General features: G+C 35.7%; 1 protein-coding gene and 1 non-coding gene across 5 annotated transcripts in view; one reads left to right on the forward strand and one right to left on the reverse strand.

Moving 5' to 3' along the window:
* Positions 1–1,476: 1,476 nt before the first annotated feature.
* The window catches only part of LOC127874514 (cholesterol 25-hydroxylase-like protein), a 111,836-nt gene continuing 94,280 nt past the window's right edge, over positions 1,477–19,032 (reverse strand). Inside the window, exons 1-3 of one of the 4 annotated variants that reach the window (XR_008046963.1) lie at positions 8,278–8,406; positions 4,804–4,896; positions 1,477–3,609 (exon numbers count right to left, since the gene is read on the reverse strand). Coding sequence is in view for 1 of the 4 variants with exons in the window: in XM_052418876.1 (XP_052274836.1) it covers positions 2,834–3,609 (776 nt within the window). In the remaining 3 variants the exon portion in view is untranslated. Of the gene's footprint in view, positions 3,610–4,803; positions 4,897–8,277; positions 8,407–19,032 lie in introns of those variants that run through there. The other 3 variants (XR_008046964.1, XM_052418874.1, XM_052418876.1) reach the window with 3 other exon arrangements.
* Positions 12,351–12,432, forward strand: Trnas-gcu (transfer RNA serine (anticodon GCU)). Its single transcript has one exon. It is a non-coding gene; the product is annotated as a tRNA-Ser (tRNA).

Genomic DNA, 19,032 nt, shown 5'->3' on the forward strand with positions numbered 1-19,032 from the left:
GCAAAAGTTCCCGTGTCGAGCAGTAGTGGGATCTCACCCGTGAACAGACGTCTGTCGGTAGCTCGGCAAATATAACGGCACCTTACCCTTTTTTTAATTATTTGATTTTTTAATTTATGTATACTTAGTTTTATTTATTAAAATTAATTTTACATATATATTTCATATATATTGTATAAAATCTATATCGTATTAATTATTGTATCATATTTCCATTAACCAGCATTTTTTATTTAGAGAGCTTTGATCATATGCTGTTACTTATTTCCTTACAGATCGATTTTTAAAAAAGAGGTGTGAAAAAAGAGATCTTTGGTAACTCATTTATAAAAAAACCCATATATAATTAATCATAATAATTATCTGCATAAATCATCATCATCATCATCATCATCATCATCATCATCATCATCATCATCATCATCATCATCATCATCATCATCATCATCATCATCATCATCATCATCATCATCACCATCACCATCATCATCATCATCATCATCATCATCATCATCATCATCATCATCATCATCATCACCATCACCATCATCATCATCATCATCATCATCATCATCATCATCATCATCATCATCATCATCATCATCATCATCATCATCATCATCATCATCATCATCATCACCACCACCACCATCATCATCATCATCATCATCTCATTGACCAGTCTGGCCGGTTGGGGGTTAATGAGTGACGAAGACACAGAGAACCTCTGTCAGTCACGTATGTGGTGGGCTACTGTTAGTATCTCAGCCATGATTCATTCACCAGAAGACAAAAGTAAGTAATGTATCACTAAAATACATCATAAATCACATTTAAGCTGAGACAGCTGCCCCGTCGTCCTTCGCTGACTGTTCCAGCTGATTGTACCGGTAAGTCACCCGAACCAATATGCGCTTTCAGTTCGTGTTGTTGGTTTAATGGAATATCGCAACGTGGTAAATAACTTTTAGCGTATCACATTACTTTATGTAAGACTCTGTCATGACATTTGAAATAAGTTGTCGCTATTTTAGCAACATTTATTTGCATTTGACAATGACTATTATTAATTTGATAGCCATGGCATAAGTAAACATATGAATAAACATCATTTAAATGTCATCTGTTTTTGCGACATATAGCAAGAGCATGCATATTACTTCTTTAAATATAAATTATGACTGATTAGTCGTGTTTGTACACAACGTAACGTAACAAGATGCATAACTATGATATTGAAATTAAGCTCCGCAAAAAAGCTTTATATTTGTTTGTGATTTAAATAAAATTGGTATGTGATATCAAAACGGCCCTTTACTATTAAGAATGATCTGAAATGATCGTTTTCAAGAGATTGTTTTAAAGTTGTGGACCATGTAAGTGCTTGATAATTCACGATTTTGTTCGTTCATTTAACAAGTTGAATATAATGCGAATCTGAACAAAATGCGCTCTACATTTCGATAGGAGATTTATTAAAAATTTCTGGTAAATAGACAACAAAATGCATCTAAGACACTATATGTCCAAAAACAGAGTCTCTGGGAATGTCCAGGGACAACAAAATAATTTGCCCTAAAATTGTATTATGCCTAAGCTACGCCCCTGCATAATGAACTGAGTTCGCGCACTGTTACGTTAAACCATTTCAAACCCATCTTGACATGGCGATGATCGAGTTAGATTGTGCAGGATATAATTATTGCACTTATTTTAAATTGTAAGTATTTAACACAGGCCATAAGTTACAATGAATGTACAATAGCAAACTATTCCTTTTTTATATATTTTACTAACGATAACGTTTCGATCAATATATTATACGTGACAACGATGCAAAGAATCATTTCATATATTTGAAATTAAAAAAATAAATGTTCACTTTTTCTTGCTTTGTGAGATATCAATTAGCAATTTAATACAATTCCATCGACTAAGCATGGACTTCTGAGCTTTATTGAATAATAAGACTGTAGTACTTTGTTAATTGGACGATAATTAAATTATATCTACTTACAATTATAGTTATTCTATAAAACACTTAATAGATCTATTACCATAACTTAAGATTATTTTGATAATATAGGTACAATTCTTTTTATTTCATCCACGTTACGTATACAAAACATGGAAATATTCCTAGCTATATGAACAGATAGCTAAGGAATGAACGGGCACTTCCAATCAACGAAAATGTATAAGTCCCGTCATGCGAAAATGAAAGTGAAGCTATGAGGCTAGCATAACTCCAGACTAGCCTGCGAATTAACGCAATCTAGAACCTTCCCATTATAAGTTCACGAGGGTTTCGTCGTCTCATTAGTAGACAGGAAAGCTCCTGACCAGACCGCTCGGATGCGCAGGCTGGGCTGGAGCTACGCTGGACGAATATGAAATTGAGACATATTTCTTATGTGTCTATGTCCTTAAAACAATTTAGATGGTTTGTTTGTACATATAGCCTTTATTTGTAATCTGTTACAAAAGGAAAAAACATATATTAAATCATCCATATATGAGCATAACATTGCTTTTTCCTAATCAAAGTAACGCTCGCGTAAGTTCCACTGTATACAAAACACAGTATATATATATAACAAGCAAAGCATTGTCATTTGCTAGTATATTATTTAAGTTAAATAAGACTGTTTTTCTCCTCCAAGTAAGTTTTTTGTAAGTCAAAGCTCAAATATGAGTCCGGAGTTCGATAAAGTAGTGCGTGAATATCCATATTTTTAAAACACAATTTCATAAGTTTTTACATTACATATGGATATTTATGAGACCATACAAAATAAAAGTTGTATTATTTCATGTAAACGCATTTTCAAGTTTATACGCGAAATTTGATTGAGTAGCGTGTCCAAGTAAGTAAAAAACGGCTGATAACATCGCTGGCCGTTAACTCAACTAAAGTAATTCTCTCTACTACAGTCAGTTGCTTCGTAACATGGGCGTGAAGTATACCATGGTCGTGATGGTGTTTATGTACGTATTTGTACAGTACACGGTTCTTATGGAGTAGCAAGTCAACCAAAAAGAATATGGCATCATACACAATTATGCTTGCGACTAATTTCCATATGAGATCAAAAGTGGACGGGGCAGACTCAGGTAAGGCCCTCGTTGTTTGAATTGCGGATTGTCTTTTCGCGTGCCATATCACTGGGTCTATACCAACACCTTCATATTTCTTAACCATAAATGTATCTAGTAGCATTAGAGGTATGGTGTAAAACAATGCTTCACGAACAATGTTTGCTACAGTAACCGATTCGTACTTCACTGAAGGATTTAACTTAAATCTGTCCATACATCTTAGTTTGTCGACGAGCCATGGACAGATTGGAATGATGATAGCGTAACAGAGGGTGGCAAAGATAGTTTCAAAGTACACGGATTGAAAGAACCGCGAGTTCAGGCATATCCTGTACATATGCTCCAAACCTCTGTCACATAAAGTTGATTTACACACAACCAGGACGCCAATAGACGCTGCAACTACACGCAGCGCAGTGACCACGTGACTTCCGGGATACTCAGTCCTCAATGATATCCTGTTTTCAATGTCAACGCTTTTGCCGTTTGCGTCATTTGTGCTTGTAAACCCTACAAAATAAAGTGTGCATGCACATTGGTTAACTGATTATAACAATAATAAATCGCGTTCTGTGAAAACTGGGTTTAATGCATGTGCGTAAAGTGTCGCCCAAGGTTTGCATGTGAAGTCCGCACACGCCAATCAGGGCATACACTTTCCGCGTAAACTGGATTTTCGTTAAGAAGAGACTTTCTTGAAACGAAAAATTCCATCAAGGCGCGAAGTGTATTCCCTGTTTAGGCTTTGCAGACAGCACATGCTTAACTGGGACGACACTGTATAAACATGCATTTCCCTCGTTTTCACAGAGCGAGTTTCATTTATAGCACACAGTTAGTTTCATATCGTTTTTACTGAAGAACTTCAAATTCTTTAGAGTGTTTTGAAGGAGGGATATCTTTTTATGATGTTCCCGATATGTTCATTTAATTAAAACACGTTATTTCATCCGGCGTTGCTTTAATCATTTAAACACATAGATATGTAAAGACGGCTTGATCAATACAAGTTATTATTCATGTGAAATGGTATTCGAGAATAAAGTATTAGCTTAGAAACAATAAAACATTGTACTTCAGGTAACACTCAGAATGTGATGCACGTTATGTGATATGTCGTACCAGTGTCTAGGTAGAATACTTTAATTTACGGTTTAACTCATTGGAATATGCAATATGAAGTTTGATCCGCGTCTTGCAAACATAGGTCTAATTGCAGGGTTAATTCCAAGATGGGTTTTCACTTAATGAAGCCACCGATGCAGAAGGACGCATAGACTGACGGAGAACTAGCACAATAGCTTAATGATTTCACAACGTTCATGTCATTTGAAACAACTGTAATGGAATGCAGCCGTGTTGTTGTAAATAGATATTTCGAACAATCAAGATTCGTTCTGTATTAAACATATACAGAATGGAACTTGTGTGAATTTTTTGCATTTACATGTATAATAACATGTATAATTTTCATGTAAAAAATTATATGAATATCATTCGATAATGTTACGAAATTCAAATGATATCAAGGCGATTAAAAATAAACAAATGTGATTTTTTGTTTTTGATAGTGTATGAATACCTAGCGATTAATCGCTATCCTAACTGTATGTATCAATGGAAACTGCAAACCAAGCACTGCTTGACTTTGAAAAGAACAAACCACCAACAACAACAGCATACAAATGTATAACTAGTATTTACCTTCATTCTAATGTAGATTCCTGTCTGCACGTTGACTTATTTTGTCCACCATCTCGATGAGTGCGTCAACAATGCCGAGTGATACACCTATAACTGATAATCAATAAATTGTGTTCATTATGGGCATGCTCGATTTGTGCGTCGGAAAATTTCCGGAAGTAAGTTCACACTGTGCTATCGATTCCGTCAATCGAGAGAACTCGATCGGTGGGAACAATGCCTTTGCAACATAAATTAATTTGCCAAATTTTCTCACATTGTAGTTTCTGTCATGTTTAATTGCATCTCGCCGGTGTCAAGTAAGTCTTGTACAAAACACAAACGAATCAGCGCCACATTGTCGGTACTGTGGCAGATTCAAATTCCGGAGCAATGAATTGAAGTTCTACATGTGAATATAAAAAAAGTGTTTGATACAAAATAACTAGGAGGTAATTTAGATCGAGAAACGCGATCTGGACATGTTTAAAGCTTAACAAGAGGACCATAGACCCTTAGGCGCTCAGCTGAAACTCGAAGGAACTAAACTATTCTGAGATATCGGAGTTCATAATAATATAATTAGCTAATGCAACATAAATATTTAATTTCCACGCACATTTTATTTTCGAACTCGGCTGATACATCAAATTAATAACTGTAACTGTAACTGATAGACTTAAAGAAAGCTTTTTTACAATCCGAACTGGTGACCGTGTTTTTGACCCTACGTTATCCAGTTTCAAACTCAGCCAGATATCATAAGGACATACGTTCTTAACAAGTTTCATGAAGATTGATCAATATATGTGGCAAATAGCAAGACTTTACTATAGCCGTAGAAAGAAAACTACACGCTCTTTTGCGGCCATGTATTTCAACGGACCAGATCCATTTTTTTTAACTCGGTCGAGATGTCATTGAACAAATGTTCCAACCAAGATAATTGAGGATTGGACTTGGTGATAATGTTTTTAAACGAACCATTTTGTAATAAATGTATCATAAAGATTGGAAAGTAATGTAAACTCTAGAGTGTTAAAAAGCTTTTTTTATGTAATTTAAGCTAGTATTTTAACTCACGCGACCCAGTTTTGAACTCGGCTAAGATTTTATAACGACAGACTTTCAGACAAAGTGTTATGAATATTGGGCAATAAATTAATAAATGGTATCTATAGTATTAACCAGCTTAATATTGACGCCTGACGCAAAACACACGAGGAACGACAGACCAAATGCATTCCCCCAAACAGCTCACCATGAGCTGTGCTCAGGGCCCGTTTTCACCAAACAATTCTTAGAATGAAGTCTAAACATAGAGAATATTCTTAAAATTGATATTTTCATTAATTGCTTGAATGCTGAGTCAAACTTGATATTAATCACGTCTATCTCCATTATTCATCATGTAGAAAATTTTATCAATGACATAAGCACCAGTGGTAGCCTGTATATATTCCAACACTGAATGCATTTTACTCGCTTCAAAGTCTAGTCTTTATTCTTAAGTCTAAGACTTGGTTGGTGAATACGGGCCCAGTAATGCTAAAAAGCACGTGGATGTCAAGATATTCAGGAAAATACATTTATAATATGGTAAAATCAACTTTGAAATAGTTTCTTTGCATAAACATTATTTTCTCAAAATTGTAATCTTAATAAAGATGGCATCATGTTAGTAAACACATAATTAAACATTGATTAAATATACTGTTTTGTTGATTTTGCATTTTAAATGAGTTGAACAATACTATATATGGACTGAGATTTTGATTTTGCCTCTGTTAGAAGTAGTTATTATTTATTACTGTTTCCAATATTTGTTTTTTATCTAGTACTTATGGTCGACATCAATTTGTTTCTGCAATCCCAAAACTCACCAGCGGCGCACAGGGTTTTCTAATTAAGTTGCATATATAATTGTAGCGTTGAATGCCGTTTGAAATTTAATTCCTTTATGCAAGATTATACTAACATAAGATTGCCCTCTTAAACGAATGTTGCTACAGTATTTGATGTCCACAACATACTCCTAATGACAAAAATAAAACAGTGGCGTCCTAGTATATTTTTTTGCAGTTATTTTATGAAACTGTCAGCATTTGCCTTTGACAAGTCCATCATAAACATATTCTATAACTGTCTCCGGTTCATTGCCTTTCTCTCGGGTCATTAATAATTTCGTTGTCGTTAATTGAGCAAAGCAGTACGTGTTGAATTGATGGGACATGATAAAGCTAAATATTTTTCCTTGTGTATCAATATAAGCTTTAAATACCGCTCTTTTGATGCATCGCATCAATGGCTTTTAGGTCCTTTATATAAAAAACATCAGTTTAATGAGTAAATTCCCTGAGATATATCAGTATCACCACGGCGACAACGTGAGAAATGAAGTAAATCGATTTACCGATTATATTTTGTATACTTGAAGGAAATTATTCCCTCTTTTGCAAGAGGGAAATTAACGCTCCTTAGTTATAGAAATGTTAAACATATCGATTAATTTATAATGGGTTAACATCAACCCAATGCAGTTAAATTTTAAAGCGTTGGTAACGCTTTTAATAGTTGTCATAGATAATTGGCAAAAGACTTGTCTAGTTAATACAACATTAAACATTATATAACGCAATTTATATGCAAACGCTTCTGTTGTGTAGTCATATAGTGTTAGCTTTTGCTCATTAAAATAACGGGTTTGAATACAGGTGAAGGCAGACATTTTCATACAGCTTTTTTTACTTGCTATTATAGTTATTTAGGACCATTCAAAATATTAAAATTGTGTTAGTAAAAACATTTTATGACATTTTGCAAAATTACGAAATTCTTTGTACACGTACATTTAATACAGGCAATTTTTTACTACGGCTGAAAGCGATAATATAAAATATAAAAAAAGTGAAACAATAAAAAGAAAATACAAATTTAATCTCAGGCTTACTATTCATGTCAACTATTCAGAGCAATTAAGCATGTTATTCTACAGGTATTTATCAACGGGCCGGTCAGCTCATTTGGAAAAGCGCTGGTCTACAAATCGGAGGATCGCAGTTCCGATTCCCGATTCCCGGTCCGGCAACATACATAACCTGTGTGGGGATTTGTCAAAAAACTCATGCACCGGAAATACCCCCCTTCCTTTGTTAGAAGACAGTCATTTACTGGCAAAACTGTGTGCACAGCTATCCCAAGAAAAGTGTGCGTTGTTAAACTGACTACAATGATATGACTGAAATACTGCCTGTCGAAACGGCGACCATATTCAATCAAAACAAACGGAACATTTATTTTATGAAACGTTTTTTTTCTATATCAATACATTAACTGGCAAATGATTCTTGACATGAATGACACAAGTAAATCTTCTGTTAGCAATATATTTTACTGATAAACCCAAAGAGCTCATCGATTGTATCTACATGTGTTCAATACATGGATCATTTGTTGAATGATAGTTGCTTGTACAGAAAATACTTGCACGCTTACCTTAAACAGCTATCAAGTCCATCCAATTCAATATACAGATAGTTAAAACACAATTGCACGATTTAAGACACTGACGGGGAAAGCCAAGGTATGGATATGTCGGATATCTGATAAATGTATACATTAAATAAAGCGACAAACTAGAACGACTCATCGGGCGTGAAAAAAGCGTGTTTCAGTTTACATTGATAGGTATTTAGGTGCGGATTCTATTTAAACGTTCTTAAACTAATACTCACAACGTATCAATGATATATTTAAACTTTTTTTTCAAAATTGGTATCTGGACGAAACAATATCTTATCATTTAAGGGGATTTGATAACATTTTCGTATTTATGCTTAAGGTCATTAAATATGTTTACTAACAAATCTATACTGTATTGAATCGTCTTAGCTTATTAGAAATCACGTAAATAATGACAAATAAAAACATCGACCACTTGAAGCAAAACATTAAGCGCTACAACAGCGCCACGCAGACTATGAACAAGTTAAACGATAACCGTATGTGAGCACTTTAAGTATTTTCCAGATTCACGAGATAAAGTGTTACAAACGTTGGATTATTTTACCGATTTCAAATGATGATCATTTATTTTTGAAGAAATATTTTGAACAATTTTTCCTTGTCAGTACTGTTATTTTAAACATATTAAATATTTTGAACATTTCTCCCTGTCAGGAATGTTATTTTAAACAAAATAGTTGTATTCTTTTTTTGAATCTTTCACAAATATTTTGAAAATTTACCAAATTTTTAACGTCCCTTTAAGAGCAATAACCATACATGCCATAATTTTTTAGGTCCAAAGCGGGACATTCCATAAAAAATTGTCGGGACATTTGACCAAAAAGCAGGACACCTAAAACGATCTATCATTCCACCTTAACTGTAGACAGTATAGTACTAACAAAAACTCTTGATACTTTTATTCAAGACATAAACATCTGATATGATGCATGAAATCTAAAACATAACAATAACAGTTTTATTAAATAAGACAATAGCAAACAACGAAGATTAATATTCGTCGTTTTAGAGTACACAATCTGGAACATTACGACAACAATACTCATTATATTATTAATCTTTTTAGAGTACAAAATCTGGAACATTACGACATCATCTTTTTAGAGTACAAAATCTGGAACATTACGACAACAAGACTCATTATATTATCTTCAATGGCAAACATTAACGCAGGGGAGGCTATCCAGTGCACTGAAAGTACGGGTTACAGTAAACTATCTACCGAACAGTTACTTTTACACTTATACTGTTTGTTGCGATGTTTTTTAAGCATGTATTCATGCGCATTTTGTTACTTGTCAATTGTCGCGGCTTAATTGGAGTAGGGCCAGACTGTCATGCATAGCACCTCGTTGTTTTTAGCTTAATTGGAGTAGGGTCAAACTGTCATGCATAGCACCTCGTTGTTTTTATTACAATTACACCCAATTACACTAGACAGGATGGGTATCACTTATTGGACTGTTTGTTGCGATTTTGGTATATTGCACATTCGGATTATCCCGCTATTTTGGAACTAAACATTGAATGTAAAAGACTCATTAATGACGTAGAGTTAACAAAGACAAAAACAAACACATTTTCAACATTTATTTCATTATAATACAACTATGGATAGCAATAAGCGACCACTATCTTGAAGACCACCATGGTGTGAATGCCTGATAAAATCAATAATTAGCCGATAAATCGCTGATAAGGTGTCATAAACAACACTGGTACACACGCCGGGACAAAGGGCCCAAAAGCGGGACTGTCCCGCCGAGATCGGGACGTCTGGCATGTATGATTGGCAATAACTGCTAAAATCAAAAAGCACCTAACGAACTCAATGCACATTTCTAGAGTCGTTGAATGTTTACGATATGTTCGATAATGAATAAAAACATGGTTAACGCCTCTTATCAAGGCTTTATCTTCATGCCGGGTATGATGTTTACGGATCCTTAAATGGTCCGTAAACATTACATCCGGCATGGAAGGATTTTTTAATTCATATACATTCAGTTTTATATAGAAATGATTATAATCAGACCCAACAGTAATAAGTTTTTTACGATTATTCCGATTCACGACTGAACAGCAACTAATCATACCAGAGGCATGCAGGACAATAATTTATTCTTCCCATTCGTTGACCCCGAATGGGCCTGGCTTATCGGCCATTGGCTGACTACTACAACGGGTAGACGACATGGGCGAGAGCAAACAAATAACTGAGCCTCGCTCTGAGAAAACATAGTTACGTGTATGTGCGTTAAGTTTCGTCTCAGATTAGCCTGCGCAGTCCACACAGGCTAATTGGGGACGACACTTTTCACTGTTTGGGTATTATTCTACGTTTAAATAAAGTATATTCTAAGCGGAAAAACACATGCACAGGCTTATCCAGAAAACACTTTACCCACACGAATTAAGCACCGTTTTCCCACATCAAGGCTCATATGATATATGTGCATGCTCACTTTATGGCGGTAAAGGAAATAAGTGTGGTCCATATATCACGTACAGCCTCGCTTCTTTATCAATAAACGGTGGTAAAATATATGTGTCGATATTATCATTTACCGTTCACTGCCCGGGGCTTCGGGTTGTGGTATTGAAATAGTTTATTTATGAATGAGCTCAAGCGCGGGAAAATTATTTTGGTGTATTGGCGGAAAATGTTAGCATTTCAAAGTGTTCGATATCAATCGTAGTCCGAAAAATGTAGTGGTTGGCACAAGCGATTCTGACATCGGCGACCTCAGCTTGGTCTGTTTTCACTATACCAAACATGTGCGACTCCCTCATGGACCCCACCCCTCTCCCCGAAGAGAATTAGAAAATACTAAAACGAAGGTCTTACAGAAAAAAACATGTGTTGGGAATAGCAGCTTCAATATAAACTTCTTCCCAACTTTCGTGATATTGGTAAGGTAAGTGGGTATGAGTGCCGGGACACAATGGGGATCTTCACATAATGCGGAATCTTGCGTAGAAGGACCCCATAAATATCGACATACAAAATGCAGTCCGAACAATGCTAAAACCCTGTAATATCATGATATTGGTACAAACTCGCATCTCAATATATAAGCACATCTAAATATATGTGCTATACTCTAACCCTTATTTGCACTCCATTCTCCCTTTAAATCCGCGTATGGCGTTGGCGTGTAAGGTAAAGTGACTTTATTTCATATCCGCAAAAAATCGCAATTGTTAGAAACGAATCGCAATCACAGGAAGATCGCCAGGAAAATGATGTAATTTAACGTAGTCTCATTATTCCGCGTTTCATTTACATGGCAATAAATCCGTTTCATTTGTATGTAAGAAACAAACTAGAAACAGCCATGGAAATTAAATAAAATGGAACATTGGGTAAAAGCATGATACTATTCTAGAGATGATAAACATAAGGTCGACGTCATGCGGAAATTTGCCCTATGCCATATGTGACCAGAAAACGCGCAGTCCGATCCGGAGCTACACTGTCCGTAAAAATCATGTTTATATAGGTTTATCTCATTCTCGTTGATGAATTTTTGAAACATTATATTGCTACTATTGTTTTACATGTTAATTCCTAAAAATATAATTATATAAAAAGAGGTGTACGAGTGTCCGAGTGTCCGAGTGTCCGAGTGCCATTCCATTGACCGGTCTGGCCGGTTGGAGGGAAATGAGCGACGAAGACACAGAAAACCTCTGTCAGTCAGGTATGTTGTGGGCTACTGATAGTATCTCAGCCAGAAGACGAAGGTAAGTTGTTTATCACTTTAATACACCATAAATCACATTTAAGCTGAGACAGCTTTCCCGTCGTCCTTCGCCGACTGTTCCAGCTGAGTGTACTGGTAAGTCATCCGAACCAATATGCGCTATCAGTTCGTGTAGTTGGTTTTATGGAATATCGCAACGAGATTTAATGTATTTAATGTTATTGAATACTTTTCTTTGCCACAAGCTTATTGTTCATCATGTATATTTTGCTGCATCATAATAACGTCAAACGTGTGCGTTAGTTAAGCGCCTCTTGATCGTCAGAGGCATAAGACGAGGTGGCCGAGTGGTTAAGGCGATGGACTGCTAATCCATTGGGGTCTCCCCGCGTGAGTTTGAATCTCATCCTCGTCGATCAAATTTTATTCGGGATCACTTAATAATAACATTTAATACTTAACCAAACATTTGATAAGTGCAGTACCGTCTATTTTGTAAACATCCATATTTTAACAGGTCTTTTGTTGACAGCTGTGAATTGTTCATCCATGGGAGGAGGAGACGTCCACTCTAGGACATTGTTCATCCAGCTATAAGTCTGACGGCCTTGATGGCGACATCCCTCTAGCGTACCCTGAAACACAGTGGTGTACAGTCAGTCGTGCCTTGTCAGTTGTGACATATAAGAAACGAAGCCAGCATTCGTCGGTTGACTGTATCCGGAAAGGTTCTCGTGGGCCTATAAAGTTATGCGGTAATGTCCCGAACGTATTCGTTGGTATGAAATGGGGAGACACTTGTGTGAAAAGGCCTGTATCCTTAGTGAAGCGGACTTATTTCAACAACATCAATAGGTACAATAGGTAAATAACATTGCGTGAAAAACAATCAACATCATAGTTTGATAAACCAGAAACACAATTCTTGAATTTGAACACATGATAATATTATACACTAAACTTCGTACACGACTGTTTAGTATACTCGTAGATCGTTTATATGCATCCATAGGCTGAAAAATATGTAACGATTTTATACAGATGTTCCTGCGGTAAATCCGCTTAGAAGAGTCTCATTAGGCACTCAATTAAAGACAAAACTAGACAGCATGAAACAAGAAAAGATCATCACTAAGGTGAATAAACCGACTGACTGGATTCGTTCGTTAGTATTAGTGAAGAAACCTAAGCAAGTAAGTTGAAGGTATGTCTTGACCATAAGCGTCTTTATTTGGCAATCATACGTATACATTATTCGATACGCACATCACAAGAAAGCGAAGTGGCGCAAAGCATTTTAGCGTCTAGGACGTGACACGTGCTGTTTGGTAGATTAAGTTACACAAGACCTTACGACGTTCTCTCTACAGTTTGAAATGTGCAGGCACTTACGTATGTCATTTGAATTGCAGTCCAGACATTTGGCAAAGGACAGTTGACAAGACCTTTGAGGGTCTTAAAGGGGTACAATGCGTAGTTGACAACACAGACTAGCAAAACACAAGATAAACACATTGCATTCTTGAGATGAATGGGTAAACTTATTTAATGTAATTAACAAAATGTATAATAAAAATATTTGACATTACTTTGTATAAAACAATTCAAGTCGTTAATTAAAACAAACAAAAAGCATTAAAACAAACAAAAAAGCAGATACTAGTGCTTAATCTTGATATTTATTGGTGTTAAATAACAGTTGTACTTTGGATGAGTTTACCATGAAACATTATAATTACCTGAACAGCGGCATTGCTGATACACATGATTATTTTCAGTATGCAATGTTGTTCCGGATATGATTCAATCTGCTTTGAGAATGTTTTATGATATTTTCAGAGATAATATTCTTGTTTATGAATGATAATAATTTACATTCTTTCGCCAATGCAAACTTATGCTATCATTCTAGGAATCATTACGTGTATTTGTTAATTACATACATTTTAGTGATATATTTGACTATTTGTTCAAGAGATGTTTGCATCTTGAAAATGTGTTTCATATAAAAAAAGGGAGATGTCCAATTATTCAGATAAATATATACGGATTTAAGCTTATTAAAGGAACCTGTTCACGTTTTGATAGATTGACAAAATTGAAAGAATTTTTTTAGATTTGCAAATGTGCGTTGTAACAAGGGCTGTTTGTAAAACATGCATGCCCCCCCCATATGGGCTCTCCGTTGTAGTGACAACCATTGTGTGAATATGTTTTTTGTCACTGTGACCTTGACCTTTGACCTAGTGACCTGAAAATCTGTAGGGGTCATCTGCCAGTCATGATCAATGTACTTATGAAGTTGCATGATACTAGCCATAAGCGTTCTTGAGTTATCATCCGAAAACCATTTTACTATTTCGGGTCACCGTTACCTTGACCTTTGACCTAGTGACCTGAAAACCAATAGAGGTCATCTGCGAGTCATGATCAATCTACCTATCAAGTTTCATGATCCTAGGAATAAGCGTTCTTCAGTTATCATCCGGAAACCATTTTACTATTTCGGGTCAACGTGAACTTGGCCTTTGACCTAGTGACCTCAAAATCGATAGGGGTCATCTGCGAGTCATGATCAATGTACCTATGAAGTTTCATGATCCTAGGCATAAGCGTTCTTGAGTTATCATCCGGAAACCATTTTACTATTTCGGGTCATCCTAACCTTGAACTTTGACCTAGTGACCTGAAAATCAATAGGGGTAATCTGCAAGTCATGATCAATGTACCTATGAAGTTTCATGATCCTAGGCATAAGCGTTCTTGAGTTATCATTCGGAAACCATTTTACTATTTTGGGTCACTGTGACCTTGACCTTTGACCTAGTGACCTGAAAATCAATAATGGTCATCTGCCAGTCATGATCAATATACCTATCAAGTTTCATGATCCTAGGCCTAAGCGTTCTTGAGTTATCATCCGGAAACCATTTTACTATTTCGGGTCACCGTGACCTTGACCTTTGACCTAGTAACCTCAAAATCAATAGGGGTCATCTTCGAGTCATGATTAATGTACCTATGAAGTTTTATGATCCTAGCCCCAAGCGTTCTTGAGTTATCATCCGGAAACCACCTGATGGACGGACCGACCGACCGACAGACCGACAGACCGATAAACCGACCGACAGACCGACATGTGCAAAGCAATATACCCCCTCTTCTTCGAAGGGGGGCATAATTATTGATTTGCATTCATATAATTATACTGGACATTTATCATGCTCTAAAATATCTTTTATTTGCGTCTTTTGACGATTTAAAAATCTGAAAATTATAAACGATGGAATAATGTTGCGAGTTCTGCTGTTATCCTTGTTTTTGTAACATTACGACGATTGCTTATATTAGTATAAAATACCTCTATGATTATATCAGCACGGATGGACGAGTTGTTAACGCGCTTGACTTTAAGGGTCAGTGGAACGAGCCTAGATGTGGATTACTTTTGTCTTTCTTTACTTTTACTTATGTTTTATAGTGTTTTATAATGTTTTATACGATAGTACGATGGCGACAATGCGATAATACGATGGCGACAATGCGATAGTACGATGGCGACAATGCGATAGTACGATGGCGACAATGCCATCGTACTATCGCACTGTCGCCTTCGTATTGTCGCACTGTCGCATTGTCGTCATCGTACTGTCGCATTGTCGCCATCGTACTATCGCATTGTTGCCATCGTATTATCGCATTGTCGCCATCGTATTTTCGTATTATCGTCAACGTACTATCGCACTATCGCATTGTCGCCCTCTGGATTTAAATGTGTAACCCCGATGATCCTAACGGTATTCCGTACTATATAGTTTCATGTATGTGACGAATAATTTTCTTTTTCTTTTTGATAAACACAGAGACATCGAGCTATTTTGTAAGCAAATATTTATCGTGACTTGGATTATAATTTATCTTATTATAACCAAATTTCATATTTACAATAAACTTTCTGCAGTGCTCTTTGGTTGATAAAAAATAAACTGGTAAAACAAGTTGAGAATTCTGAAGTATTTTTTAATTATTAAAATGTACGAAAGTATTTACGTTCATCGCACTTTTTAACCATAAACGCATTTGATCCTTCAATCTTTTATATTTTATGGTCAAAAAGAAATATCTTTTAAAAAAGATTGTGGTAGGTATTGATAAGCGATCAAAAGTTATATCTATGAGATCGACGATAGCGAATGCCTATTTTCTGCGCAGTTCTTAACTGCATCACACGCAAATCAATAACGGGGTGTATCGCCAAATTTCGTGGCCTATTTCGCTTTACAAGATATTATTAATCTGATATCTATATTAACAGCATAGAAAAACACAAGAAGAAGGAAATTACATGAAATCATATCGGTCAGCCGGCAATACATTTCATCCGTAAATATTTGAAATGTTTATACGCGCGTTCTTCAAACAGAGCTGTTTTAGTGGTTTGTCAGACATAGTTATTTGATTCGATTATTATTGGTAGTATCGTGAATCATCGCGCTCATGCTTAATAAATTGGTCTAAATGGTGGAATATTTCTAATTTAATTAATCAAAACTGGTTCTTATCATGCAATTGTGGAAAACACATTAAGAATCTATGATTGCCATACCATTATAATGTCGCCGAATATCTTAATTTTTTATCTTTCTGGTTAAAAACCCCTTCAATTTCACATAATTTATGCGATGGCGTTTTTGTATAACGAGTTCTGTTACTGACCGCGAACTAACCTGATACCTTGCGGGTACGTTGGAATGCGATGCATTAAAGTGAGGTAACGATTCCGCTGCTTGAACGACGGCTTGCTTAAAGGGGCGGTCAACCAGATTGCTATATATCACGAAAAAAAGAAAAGTTCTAAAATACCGTATTTTTTACAATGATTAGTTTATATTAGAATATCACGACTGGTATATATTACATTACTTGAAAAATGTTGTTAATTTTTTCATATTTTCAGTATATTCGGTAATAACATTTTACTGAGTATGTCTATCAGGTAATTTGGAGAGTTCTGTGGTTGTCGTTATATTTTGTGAAACTACGAGAATTACTTATATAAAGTATACAATACAACGCTCATTGTATAAGCATAGATGGCCGAGCTGTCTAAATGTGAGACTTTTTTTTACTCTTTTTACTCCAGGGTCAGTGGTTTGAGCTCTGTTCAGGGTTACTTTTTGTTCATTTTTTTTCATTTTAATGTTGATTTTTTACTGGAGATTTTCAGATCCAATGTTTAAATTTATCAATATAAAGCAATTAATGACGGTATGTTAGAACTTTGCTTTTTTGTCAATCTGCCCCTTTAAAGCTTTATACATTTACATTGTTAATAACGGTCAATTTCGAATACAATTAAAACAATTTTCGTCAAAGCGTATATCAGGTTTTTGAACAACAATACATAGGTGATCTAAAATATACGAGTGCACAGAATGCAATATCGTAGTAATAACTAAGCGTGAGAACAAAGCCTTTAAGTACAATGGCTCTGGCGATGACAATCTTTTCAATTTAAAGGGACATACACAAACTGTATTGATGTCGAGAGTTGAGTGTGAAGCTGCTCTATCTCTCAAGCCTTACCATTACAGATAAAATTATTTCTTTCTGAACACGCAGTTAACATCGTTGCTAAACGCACTGTAATATCCATTATTATACCATACCGCATTCTTCCCAAAATAACATATCAATTTAAATGTGAAAACTGTTTGTAGATTGCACGTTTTCTACTTCGAAAAGTTTCAGGCGTGCCGTTGGGAAATTTTATATTCAAATGAATGATCGGCTACAAAGGTAAGCTAAGGTGAAAAGCTGGGGTGATAACAGAAAGATTATAATTTGGAATAAACAGCAGCGAATGTTTACGTATGCGTGAGGAGTTCCGTTAGTGTGGACCTGATTGCATTCCCTCTTACATGGGTTCAATCTACATGCAGAGTTGTCGTTCCATGCTCTCACATACACGAATGTAATGTTACCGCCGTGCACAAGATGGACATACGTTATTTTAAGAATGCTGAATACGGCGATTTGCACTCGAATACAACATGTTTTGCCCGAAATGAGGCGCTTTAAGCTGGAGTGAATACTGTGTATGCATATCGTTCAGCTGATATTTAAACAGCTTTATCGGTTTACATTTACTTGAACGGCATTAACGGTATTCATTACCGTCGCGTTAAGCAATTAAAAAACTGGTTCTTTTTAAAATTACCTTTACAAGGCAAAGTTCCTCTTATTAAAGGTCTTGTTTATTTTTCAAAGCTGGAAGGTAAATGTTAAAAAACAGGTATGTGGTTATATGTAAGTTTAAGTTTTTTAAGTAAATATTATTTATTTGTATTTTATTCGCAATATAGAAGTTGATAAGCATAGACCCTCGGGAAGGTTATATTGCAGTCACTTTATCGGTGTTTAGGTTTGTCCGTCCGTCCGTCCATCCCAATTGAATGTCATAAGTTAATTTAAAAAAAATCTTGAGCGACAACGCGGGATTAAACCCGTTCTCCAGAGTGGTGGTCAGGCACTCTAACCGCGTCGCAGACGAGCTAGCCCTAGAAAAAGGCTGGTGGAATCGACCTTATTTCACTCCATAAGTTTTTGGAGCGAACTTGTTCCGGATTTGTTAATCGACTGAATCGCAACTTTTCAGCATGTTTTCACCAAAGACATTTATTTCGGCCAAATCATCCACACATTTATGAGTTTTTTCGCTTTTGATAATGCTTACAGTACGTCACGTTGGTATTTAACACTTTATGTAGCATGCTAACTAAAATGCGGTTCGTTGAGGGTATTCTAAGGTAATCAATGATACATGTATCCATGCATATTTCATAATGAAATACAACTCCTTTTACTTTTGGCTCTTTTGAAATCAAACAATGACATGAAATGTTATGAAAAAAGTCTGACCAGTCGACTGTTCAATGATTATAATGGAATGCTTTAAGCTTGTATGAGTACATACGTACAAACTCCCCACGGCTACTGGCCATTACCACTGTAA

This window comes from Dreissena polymorpha, chromosome 3 (assembly GCF_020536995.1).
Source record: "Dreissena polymorpha isolate Duluth1 chromosome 3, UMN_Dpol_1.0, whole genome shotgun sequence".
Classification (NCBI taxonomy): Eukaryota; Metazoa; Mollusca; class Bivalvia; order Myida; family Dreissenidae; genus Dreissena; species Dreissena polymorpha.